At 37.8% G+C, this 12,343-nt stretch overlaps 1 protein-coding gene across 3 annotated transcripts; it reads left to right on the forward strand.

Annotated features, from left to right (window-relative positions):
• Window positions 1-886: 886 nt before the first annotated feature.
• Window positions 887-12,017, forward strand: LOC112321961 (C-type lectin domain family 2 member A). Of its 3 annotated transcripts, none has more exons than XM_053920815.2 (8): window positions 887-944; window positions 1,388-1,709; window positions 1,850-1,958; window positions 4,583-4,726; window positions 5,016-5,093; window positions 8,468-8,661; window positions 9,985-10,088; window positions 11,507-12,015. In XM_053920815.2, exons 3-8 carry the CDS (start codon window positions 1,940-1,942, stop codon window positions 11,613-11,615), a joined length of 648 nt encoding a protein of 215 aa, XP_053776790.1. In that variant the 5' UTR covers window positions 887-944; window positions 1,388-1,709; window positions 1,850-1,939; the 3' UTR covers window positions 11,616-12,015. The 3 variants fall into 3 exon arrangements, with proteins under 3 accessions (XP_053776790.1, XP_045043029.2, XP_045043030.2); XM_045187094.3 differs by having other exon boundaries at window positions 910-958; XM_045187095.3 differs by lacking the exons at window positions 887-944; window positions 1,388-1,709; window positions 5,016-5,093 and having other exon boundaries at window positions 1,792-1,958; window positions 11,507-12,017.
• The last annotated feature ends 326 nt before the right edge of the window (window positions 12,018-12,343 follow it).

The following is a 12,343-nucleotide window of genomic DNA, read 5'->3' on the forward strand; positions in this document are numbered from 1 at the left end:
ATACTGATGGTATCCAGGCCTTTACAGTTATTGAGCAAAACTTGGGGGATGTTCACGATTCTTTGTATATAATTTTACAGAAATAAATGGATGGACGGCTCTGCACACACAGCAAGCACAAAGTCTGCACAGAGTTTTGTTTGTCAGATCTGGGCATGTTTATACATTTTCAAATCCAGAGAGAAATGCTGACTCTCACCAGGAGGGTGGATCAGTGGTCTAATTTCTGAATAGAAAATATAAATTTTTTAAAAACATAACACAACTTCATAACAAAATGATCTGTGAGGGATGTATAGCTCTATTTTAGCTCACATATATGCTGTAATTCATAAACAGATTTTAAAGTGATAAAATGTCCCTGATTATGTGGATAGACAGACAGACAGGCAAGCAGATGGAGATACATTTGACATAAATGCCAGGCATCATCATTCTAAGCATTTTCCATGTAGTATCTTATTCTATCATTGTAACATTCCTACAAGGGAAGGACAGTTTTGCTCTCAATAATACAGAAAAAAAAATGAGCAACAGAGAATTTAGGCAACTTTCTGAAGGTCACACAATAAATTCATTCAAACCTGTTCAGAGTGAATATGTATATGTGATTATTATTTATGATTTGTGTACACATTTTCTATAAAAATGAGAAATGGGATAATTCCAAGAAACAGTATGGAGTGCTATAATAATATGAATTCTACACTCCGTGTGGTAGCGCTCAGTATGCAATGTAACATGTTTTTTCTTGTCTGAGGATAAAAATATTTTGCTAATTTCATGATACTCTTTTTATGGATGAGTTAATTTTTCTTTCCTTTCCCTAAACAAGTCTGTCTAGTTTTATCTCTTACCAAAGCAAGTATGAATTTATTCACACTCTCTATGGTTTATCACATTTGCCATGATCATCCCAGATCTACGTGACAGCAGGCACGGCAGTAAGTTTCACTGGGTGAGTGAGAATAAGGGAGAAAAAATTTAAAAAACAAAACAAAACACAGGACAGCTTAAGAATGCTGTCTTATTTACTTACGGAGGAAAACTACTAAAGTAAGTGAGGTGGGGGGAAGCATTTCTGTAAAGTAACAAAAGATTTAGGAGAAATGTAGAGTATTATATGTGCAAGAGAGGACACAAGCTTGGGCATACGAAGACATTTGGTGTAAATTTTATGGTATGTGTATTATATCCCAATATAAATGTTTCAATGTGCTTTTATAGAAAAGAAAAAAAAGTTGGTGGCCACAGTTTGCCCCATCCTGTAACGAAGAATGTTTTCCCTGTCTCAGCCTGCCCAGCCCCAGGATGGGTAGAAATATCTCATCTGGCAAACACGAATAAAGATACATCTAAATAATCAAGCACATGCCCTCTCTTGCAGATTTTTTGGAGCAAGATGTAGAGTACATGCATTACCTGTTACCAGAGGCTGTGGTGTCACAGGAAAAGCAGTTTAGGGACACTGGCAGAAGAAGAGTTCAGCGATAGTGGCAAGATTGGAGTGCAAAGTGACACGGGATCTACACTCTGGGAGAGGCAGAGAGCGGTGGCTGCAGGGTCCTTGCTAAGACTGCACGCACGCATTTCCCTGGGTTTGCGGAAGGAGAAGACTTTCTTTCAAACTATCCGATCTCCTGCTTGACTTGTCCTGGGTCTGTGCTGGCGCCCTCCCTCTCTCCAACCTGTTTCCTAGACTTTCCCAGGTTAGTGCCCTTCCCCTTTTCATAATCGCTGTTTTGGCTCCTACTGCTCATGCCTCATAGTTCTGAGTCATCTTTTGGGGCTTCTACTGTGCATGCGCTCAGCGGGAGGTATTCCAGGTAACTTTTTCTTTCTCTCCCAGGTAATCCGGAGCAGCTATTCGCGTTACCCCCGGGGGGCTGTAAGGTTGCCTTTCCTGCCAAGTTGGCTAAGTAGGTTGTAGTCCGGAACAATGCCAGTTACTCCCCCAGGTGAGTGTGAAACTGCTGTTTCTCAACCTAATCAGGCCTTGTCTGCTCCCTTCTCTGTGGTGAATAACCAACTGCCTGCTCTGACACTACCATTTCATTATCTGTAATATTTATTTCAATTATTTCGTTTTTCTCATTAGATATAGAGGAATAAAACCTTTCAAAAATCTATTTTATCTTAGTTTATAAACCCCTTGGTATTTTAGTTTACTGCAAATGCCACAACAAAGCATGACAAACTGGGTAGTTTAAACGTCATATGTTTATTTTGTCACAGTTTTGGAAGCCAGGTGTCTGAAACTAAGGTGTTGGTAAGATCGGTTCCGAGTGACGGCTGTGAAGAAAGGAGGGGTGGGGTCCAGCCACTCTCCTCGGCTTGTAGATGGTCATCGTCATGTCGATGTGACCTTTCTGCCTGCATGGGAGTCTATCTCCCACATTCTCCTCTTTTTAAACCATCATTTAAAATTTGTTTAAATTATAGCTAACATACTCTTGTTACAACATTATGTTAGTTTCAGGTATACAACACACTGCTCCAACATTTATATGCCTTACAAAGTGATCACCACGATGAGTCTAGTGACCGTCTGCCACCGCGCACAGTTATTGTGTGTTGTTGACGCTGTTCCCGTGCTACGCGTTGTTACTTTATAACTGGAGGTTTGTACTTCTTAATCTCCCTCCCTCTTAACACCCAAACCCCCACCCTTTGAGAAACCATGAGAAATATTTAAAAATCGGGGTGATCACTTCCTGAGATATATAAATGCCTAATTACTATGTTGTCGAAAGGAACAAAATTCTGCAACTCTAAAGCTGCTTTTGGGGATATTGATCTTAAGCTGTTTATTAAGAAACAAAAAACAGAAAGAAGCTCTGACCCTCCTTACCTTCTTGCCGAAGAGATTCAGACAGAGAAACCTACTTCAGGAAGGAGAGTTTAGGATGTCGTTTTAGCCTAATTTTAATTAATTGTAATAAACAAGAGGGCTTCAGGCAGGTTAGCTAGTTACCCACCTGTGTCTCATTGTTTCTAGGACGTTTCCTAGGAAGGACTTTCCTGCCTTGTGCTTTCTGCTCTTTCTTAACTACCTGTAAATGTCTATTGTCATTTCTAATATCTAATACCCTGTTCCTTTCTCCTTTGTCCAAAATGTCTCATATACCCAATGTTGCCCCATTATCTAGTGCTACCTCATTAATAGACTTAAAAAGTAAAACCACATGATTATTCAATAAATACATATAAAGCATTTGGTAACATTCAGTGTCTAAGATAAGCCCTCTTAGGAAACTAAGAATAAGAGAATACTTCCTTAAATTGCTAATGTTTTATGTTAACTTTATACAGCATTTTATGTTGTTTAGTAATGAAATTTTGCGCAGATTTTTTAAAGATTAACAGCAAACAATAGGCGATTGCTCACTGGTACTATGTAACATAGCATAGCATTAGCAGTTGTAAGGAGTGATACAAGAAAAGTAAAGGAATTAAAGTTGCCTCTGTTGTTACTCCTTTTTATATAAACAAATTGTCTGAAAATATTGCAGAAATATTTCTTCCATAAGAACCCTTTTCCCTTTTAGTGTGATCATAAAATGGAAGGAAACCAGAATATGTCATCCAATGTATGCTTTTTGTCGTAAGAATTATTTTGAGCTGGAGGTTATTAGCAAGCAGTAAATGCAGGAGAAACTTGCCCTACCCTATCCCTCCTTTTCTGCCTAAAGACAGAATATAAATTTTCCCTTTATTGGAGTCATACTTTTATCAGCCAAAGGACAGTACATGTTACTCTATTTAGTTCTCTCCTGAAAAATTACCTTCCTGGAGTTGCCACCTTTGGAAGCCTGGAACCGCTTTTTCTTTGTCCTGGCATTCCTCTACAGACTTATGTATTTATTTTTGTTGAAAATGCTGTGTAAGCCACAGTTCTAAGGTACTGCTTTGAGTTCCTTTTCCTTAGGTTTCTCTCAGGTGTGGTAATGTGTCCCACACCTGTTAATGAACTGTTTTACTCTTGCCAGTCTGTTTCTTGTTCATACCAGCTGAAAATCTAAGAAAAATGGGTAAAGGTAAAGATTTTCCTCCCCTACAAAACCTAGTAACTTTTCTCAGCTTTCACTCACTAGGTCTGCTATGCTCCTTTTTATTTTTTCTTCAAATATTTTTCTTCTGATATTTAAATATGTTTGTGTGTGTACATATTATACACACATATTCTTCCTAGATTGTTTCTACATCTTCTAATAATGTATCAGAAAAGATTATCTTAGTTAGTAGTAAAATTATTACTGTTTGTTCCTAACCTCCTAACATTTCCATGAGTACCAAATCCCATCTCCTTTCTAAATCATTCCTCACCACCAAATACTGCTTTTATTGGCATCCTCTTGCTCAAACACATTAAGCTTTTTCCCCTATTGCTTACAGTATAAAGAAAACAATTTTATCCTATACTTACATTCTTCTTTCATATGATCTTACTACTTTCCCTTTTTCCTTATCTTCTGTTTCTATAAATTGATGTATCTGTTATAGCCATTTGTCTGATCATAGTCCTTTTTTAAACAAAACTTTTTATCCTCACCTGAGGACATTTTTTTTTCATTGTTTGCAGAGAGAGAGGAAGGGAGAGAGAGAAACATCTATATGAGAGAGAAATATCAGTTGGTTGCCTCCCCTATGCTCCTGGACCAGGGATCGGATACACTTGGACCAGGGACTGGACACGCCTGGACCAAGGACCATACCTGCAACCCAGGTACGTGCCCTGACCGAGAATGGAACCCACAACACTTAGGTTGCGGGATGACACTCTAACCAACTGAGCCGTACTGGCCAGGGCCAATCACAGACCTTCTGATGACACTTATACCAATCGTTACCACTTACCTTCTTTGTGCTTTGTGAGGCCATTGTATCTTTTATAACTTTAAGAGATAGATGCTTATAATCAGAGTTTCTTGAGTGATTGTTATGGAAGAATAAATGAATAATAAATATCCCATCATTTTCTTTGGAAATTTTATTATAAATGTTTTATTTTGCAGCTCACAAGTCAAAAAGCAACTGGGTGACTTTTACACTCATCATTTTTATTATTATTCCAGTGGTATTTATAATAATAGGTGAGTGAATTAATTCATAAACTTTCAATGGTTATTTATGGTTAGCAAGCGCAAACATTTATATCTCAAGCTCTATGTGGAATCTCTCAGTTCTGGAGTAGTAAATAGGTTTGTACAGATTATTCCTTGGGTTCCTATCAGTTCAGCAGGTTTTATAGTCATCTTCTCAACTTCATAGGAGTTCTTGATCTTGGAGTAAAATAATTATAAGTTCTCAGATGATAACAAGATAGCAAAATCAATAAGTATTTTTTTTACTTGAGAGTACTTTGTGTGAGTTAAAGAGCCTAATGCCAATACATTATATTTAATACTTACAAGACTATGGAATAGGTATAATTATGAAATCCACTTACAGTCAGAGAAATAGAGGTTGGAGTGAATAAGTTGCATCTCACAAATAACTTCCAGAGCCAGAATTGTGAGTCTTATGTAATTCCTGATATTTTAACCACCATGTAACACTCCCTCTATAATTACAGTATGTCTTTTTTTTTTTATTATTGTTATTCAACTACAGTTGTATGCCTTTTCTCCCCATCCCTCCACCCCACCCCAGGTGAACCCACCTCCCTCCCCCACCTCCACCCTCCCCCTTGGTTTTGTCCATGTGTCCTTTATAGTAGTTCCTATAATCCCCTCTTCCCACTGTCCCCGCCCCCACCCCCACCCCCACCCCTGCCCTGGCTATTGTTAGATTGTTCTTAACTTCAATGTCTCTGGTTATATTTTGTTTGCTTTTTTCTTCTATTGATTATGTATTTGTCCCTCACCTCCTGGCTTATTTCATTTAGCATAATGCTCTCCAGTTTCATCCATGCTGTTGCAAAGGGTATAAGCTCCTTCTTTCTCTCTGCTGCATAGAATTCCATTGTGTAAATATACTATAGGTTTTGGATCCACTCGTTTGCTGATGGGCACTTAGGTTGCTTCCAGTACTTGGCTATTGTAAATCGTGCGGCTATGAACATTGGGGTGCACAGGTTCTTTTGGATTGGTGTTTCAGTGTTCTTAGGGTATAATCCCAGCAGCGGAATTGCTGGGTCAAAGGGCAGTTCCATTTTTAGTTTTCTGAGGAAATTCCATATTGTTTTCCACAGTGGCCTCACCAGTCTGCATTCCCACCAACAGTGCACTAGGGTTCCCTTTTCTCTGCATCCTCTCCAACATTTGTTTGTGGATTTGTTTATGTTGGCCACTCTGACTGGTGTGAGGTGATACCTCATTGTGGTTTTGATTTGCATCTCTCTGATGGCTAGTGATGCTGAGCATCTTTTCATATGTCTCTGGGCCCTCTGTATGTCTTCCTTGGAGAAGTGTCTGTTCAAGTCCTTTGCCCATTTTTTAATTGGGTTGTTTGTCTTCCTGGAGTGGAGTCGTGTGAGTTCTTTATATATTTTGGAGATCAGGCCCTTGTCTGAGGTATCATTGGCAAATATGTTTTCCCATACTGTTGGTTCTCTTTGTAATTTGGTGCTGTTTTCTTTAGCCATGCAGAAGCTTTTTATTTTGATGAGGTCCCATTTGTTTATTCTTTCCTTTATGTCCCTTGCTTTAGGGGATGTGTCTGTGAGGATGTTGCTGCGTGGAATGTCTGAGATTTTCCTGCCAATGCTTTCCTCAAGGACTTTTATGGTGTTACGACTTATATTTAAGTCTTTTATCCATCTTGAGTTTATTTTCGTGTATGGCGTAAGTTGGTGATCGAGTTTCATTTTTTTGCACATAGCTGTCCAGATCTCCCAACACCATCTGTTGAAGAGGCTGTTTTTGCTCCATTTTATGCTCCTGCCTCCTTTGTCAAATATTAATTGACCGTATAGACTTGAGTTTATTTCTGGGCTTATGGTATGTCTTTACTCTTATTTCTTTTAGATCAAGAGTAAGTAGTATTACTAATAGTGGTTATATGAAATATTTGTTTATTTCTATCCTATTTTGATAAAAGAAAAAAATAATAAGTGATATTTTGCAAGATTTTCTGTTGGAGTAGATTTGTAAAAAATAAGTTCATTTTCTCCTGGATGTTATGGATTCATTTTGTGGAAAAAATTCAAAGCTCAATTTTAATTCCTGAGCTAGGGCATAATAGTCTTCGGTACTTGATTGTCCATATGCATGCTTTGCTTAATTTAGCACTTGAGTTAGCACTTAAAGTAACACTTTATACTCTTGATTCTTGTTTCCTTTGTCATTTGCAAGAGTATTGGATGTACTTTTTGCTCAATCTCCTCTGTCACTATGGAATCCTAGGAGCTCAGTGTTATCAATATTTAAATATCTGCAGTTTAAACATTTGTAGAGAAGGGTCCTATAAGGAGTCTTTATATACATTGATTAATTTAATTTTTAAAAGTGTTGAAACAATATATTTTATTACTCATGAGTAGTAGCCTGGATCCACTTCTGAGTATTACAAAAATAAATAAACAAACAAACATTGCAGAGTGAGGCAAGAAAGCTTTGGAGTTAGCCCTACATTCGAACATTTACTTGGCTCTTTTTTAGAAGATTTTATTTATTTATTTTTAGAGAGGGGGAAAGGAGGTAAAAAGAGAGGGAGAGAAAGATCGATGTGAAAGAGAAACCTTTGATTACCTTTCACACGCCCCCATCCAGGGACCTGGCCCACACACCAGGCATGTGCCCTGACCAGGAATTGAACCAGTGACCTTTTGGTTTGCAGGATGATACTCAACACACCGAGCCACACCACTCAGGGCTACTTTGATCTTTCTTGGCCACATTAACATATTCAAACATTTGCAGGGCAGGGACTTTATCTTATTCTCATTACTCAAAACCTAACTAAAAACCTGAAAGAGTAAATTCTCAAAACAGTGTACATATATTCATTATTACTCCAGTTCCTTTGGCACTGAATATTGTTGAAGTAGGACAGATGTTTCACTAACTCATATTTCAATGACTTGTTATAACTTACGGTGAGTTTCACTTCTGTAGCTTTTGTATCCTCTTTTGTCTATGACTTTTTCACTTCTTCATGGTAAAACGAAGCCTTCATTTGTTGCCTAAGTCCTTGTGGCTTAAATTATATTCGGGTCTCTAGATTTCTTCCTCGATTGCTAAATTTTATACATTCTTTTTGGTAGGATGCCAATAGAGACCATGAGAGGCTAGTGGTTCCATTTCTTAAAATGGAAGCCAGGAAAAGAGGCTAAAGTATAGACTACGTGGCCACTAAATGTCTTCTTTGTAGACAGAGGAATTGAATTCATTCACCATCGCATGAATGGAGTTAATTTTACAGGCTTCAAACCATGGGAATAAAAAGTAAAATTGATTCACCAGAATGAGTAGAAACACATTTTAACTTTTTTAAAATTTGATCACTTCTTTCTCTTTTTTTCTAGTACTCATGATACTGCCTTCAAGAAACCCGCAAACTATAAATAATCCCCAAACTATAAAATGTCCAGGAAAATGGATTGAAGTCAGATACAAGTGTTTCTATTTTTCTGATGATACCAGAAACTGGACAGCCAGTAAAACATTTTGCAGTTCACAAAGATCAGAACTTGCTCAGATTGATACACATCAAGATCTGGTAAGAAAAAGGAAAATTTTCAATTACTTTAGAGCTTAAGTTTGTACAAGAAGAGAATAAAAATGCCAAAAATTAATACTCAGTAATGTAAGTCAGACTTTGTTTTAAGCACTGACACTATAAAAACTCATGTAATCTTCAACCAAATGCCCATGAAGCAGGTATTCAAATATCCCTCTGCTAAAGGTGAGGAAAGTGAAGCACAGAGATGTTGTGTAACCCAGCCATTGTCACACAGCCATAGCTTGTTGAATAGGGATTTGAACGCAAGGAAGTTAGCTTGTGATGGTATGTCCTTAATCACAATGCATATTGTTCGTATAGCTAAAAGTCTTTGTTCAATATCCTTAAATTATTAAATAGATTGTTTTTAATATCTTCACAATTGTGTTCTCTCAAGGATAGTCTGGGAAAATTGAAATGAAGAAAAGATATGGTTCTTGGAATTTGGAAATGAGAATGCAGACAAAATCCATACAGTTTGAAGAAAGTAAGACAATGAATGGAATAAGTGAGAGAGGGCAAAGAAACAGGGACCTGGACTCCATGGGTCAAGATAACCGAGAAAGTTTGTTTCTTTGTAAAGAAAAGCTGACCGGCAGGTCTGTGGTCCAATAGTGAGGATCCCATAGAGGAGAGACCATACTCATCACTCAGTATCTTGTGTTGCAATAAATGATATTCAGAAGTTAGATTGATTTCTGATTCTAGGAGAAAACACAAAAATGATGCCATTCTTATTCTAATATCTAGTCAAAGTAGTTCATCACTGAGTTTTGATATTTTAACAACATTTACACTTTCAATTAAATCCTCCCCCCCAAAAAACTGCACTTCCATGATTTTGAGAGCAAAGCTGTGCCCAGAACAAAATATGACCATTAGTTCTCTATCACCTTTAAAAGCATGCTGTGCTAGTTCCTATAAAAACTGCTTGGCTCCTGATTTTGCCACCCAGATGGATATAATATCATATTTGTGTATTGACTTTGTCATTCACTCTGTGACTAAAACATACTGACAGTTTATATGTTACAACTAGAAGGATAAGATGTCAAATGTTCTCATCAGTTTTCCAGTGGAGACATTGTGGTTACCTTTAAAGATAATTCAAGTCAGGGCAGCTCAGAGAGTGTAAGAAGTAAAAGAGCAAAGTAAAAATCTTCCAGGTAAAACTAAGCTGAACATGTGTGATGTTTGTTGTTATAGAAGCATTGGGGCATGCAAATTAATATGTAAATCATAAAATCTGACTGGGATGAGAAGCCTGTTTAGCAATGTGCTCTAAACTATTAAATAGAACATGCTGTGATTTTTTGAAAGGAATTTTTGAAAAAGCACACAGGAACGTTTAAGCACTGGATTGGGCTGAGCAGAAAACAAGGAGAGCCTTGGAAATGGACAAATGGCAAAACATTCAATTCCTGGTGAGTTTCAAATGTAGTGGGGAAGATTTATTCTGGTTGTGAAAGAAATTTAACCTTTCTGAGCTGTGACACGTGCCTTTTCACACTGAAACATACTACGGAACAACCCATCATCTTCCTTCTATCTTGCGAAATAACACAGTGAAATTTTCCATTTTATTTTCATTTGTATCCTATTTTATTTTTTCATTGTCAAGCTTTGGTAATCAGCACTCATATTGTTCATTCAAATTCAACTATTTTGTCAATTTCAAGCCAAAGGACAAACACTTCTTGTACTTTTTCTAACTACCTGAATTTATACAAGATCTCTCTTCTTTAACTAGAGAACATATAGTTGTCTTTAAGTTTCCAAATGTCCATCAAAATCAATCTTATTTATTTAGGTAAGAGTTTCTTGAGTGAATGTAGTTTCCTCACTTACATGCCATTTACCTGCAAGAACTGTACTACTTTCCTTTTATATACATGTATTCCTGCCTTAATGTTTCATTGTGCTCGATAAAAATTAAATAAATATTGAAACATATACAATAGGAAAAATTATGTTTATTGGAAAAAAGGAAAATTTCAGTAATCAGAACAAATTATAAAAACAATATTATAAGTAGTCTTTTTAGTCTTTATCTGAGTATGCTGCAAAAGCATCTAAATAAATATAAATCTTATTACTTTCATAAAGGAACACTGGCTAAAAATACACCAGGGAACTGCTGTTATTTATTTATTTATTTATTTATTTATTTATTTATTTATACTCTTCAGTTACAGTTTATTTTTAGTGTTATTCTGTATTAGTTTTAGATGTACAGCACAGTGGATAAACACCCATGTGCTTTACTGAATGGGCCCGCGATATTTCCAGTACCCACGGGGACCCATACATAGTTATTACAGTATCATTGACTATGTTCCCTACGCTAGAATTTACAGCTCTGTGACTATTGTGTAACTACCAGTTTGTATCTTTAATCCTTTCACCTTTTTCACCCACACCTCCGGCCCTTGTCAACCATCAGTCTATGCTCTGTATCTATGAGTCTGAGAAAACTGATTTTTAAAAAATTCCAGAGCTCTATGGATTTAGCAACTGCAGGTAGATAGATAGATAAAAGTAGATATAGACGAATGTATATAGATATGGAGATATAATGGCATCACTGATTTATCCATGCCTGTCTAAATCAATCTTTCTTCCTATTGTGCTGGATAAGGTTACACATTACGCTAATAATAAATACCTCCATTCAGTCTTCCAGTCCTTGAAAGTACCAGATATGTTTGTGTGGCATATGGTGATGGGTGAGTACTGAGCTCAGTATTGTGTGTCAAACATTTCAAATCACTCTATTTTTAATTTTACTTTTGATTACAGCTGAAAATGGTTTCCAAGCTGATTTTGGTTATTCCTTGTTTAGGTTTGAAATTAGTGGGAATGGATATTTTGCTTTTCTGAATGCTGATGGAGTCAATAGTTCCAGGGGATTTGATGACATGAAGTGGATTTGCAACAAACCTCGATTTTAATAGAGGAAAACATGGGAAATTGTTACTGAACCTGGCCAGCGGAAGTTCCACCACTCGCCACCACACAGGCAAAACTTTGGAAACAGAAAGGAAAAGTAAACTTTTATTTAATGACCATACAATTTGAAATAAAGAAGGTTTCTGCCCCAAAACCCATTCCTTATATATATATATATATATCTCCAAAGAAAAATAACACTGCCACCTGCCACTGCCACTTGCTGCCAGGCCAGAAGGGTCCTAGCCCACACCTGGAATTCCCTTTCCCATTAAAAGTGCCATCCTTGGGAAAATACAGGTGGCTGAAACATGCTTCTGATTGTGGTCTGCTCCAGGTGTCCCTTGGAGCCCATTCAAGCTGCTCCTTCAGCTTCTGCCCATTGGTGCAGCCCTTGCTCCCTGTCTCTTCTGTGTCATCTTACCAGTGCAGCTGGGATCCTAGCCAGGCAGCTTCCAGACCCTGCTGGGGCAACTGCTGACCAATGCAGCAAATGTTCAGTTGTACTGTCATGCAGGTCGGCGCCAGCCACCTAGCCACATGGCTTCCAGAGCCGGCCAAAGCACAAAGCACCAACTGGCTAAGCACCTTCCCGCATGTCTGTGCGGTGGGTCCAAGGCCCTGCCCGGGCTGTAGCAGGTGGAACAGCAATGGCAGCTCCTCTGCTCACTGGACCTGTGCTGGAGGAGCACGTGTGGGCAGCACTCCGGAGGCTGCCAGGTGCAGCTTC

Source organism: Desmodus rotundus, chromosome 3, assembly GCF_022682495.2.
Source record: "Desmodus rotundus isolate HL8 chromosome 3, HLdesRot8A.1, whole genome shotgun sequence".
Taxonomy (NCBI): domain Eukaryota; kingdom Metazoa; phylum Chordata; class Mammalia; order Chiroptera; family Phyllostomidae; genus Desmodus; species Desmodus rotundus.

Coding starts and splice junctions, on each gene's coding strand:
- LOC112321961 (XM_053920815.2), top strand. Junction 8,662..9,984: donor TTGATACACATCAAGATCTG/GTAAGAAAAAGG, acceptor ATTTTTTGAAAG/GAATTTTTGAAAAAGCACAC. Junction 10,089..11,506: donor GGCAAAACATTCAATTCCTG/GTGAGTTTCAAA, acceptor TTCCTTGTTTAG/GTTTGAAATTAGTGGGAATG.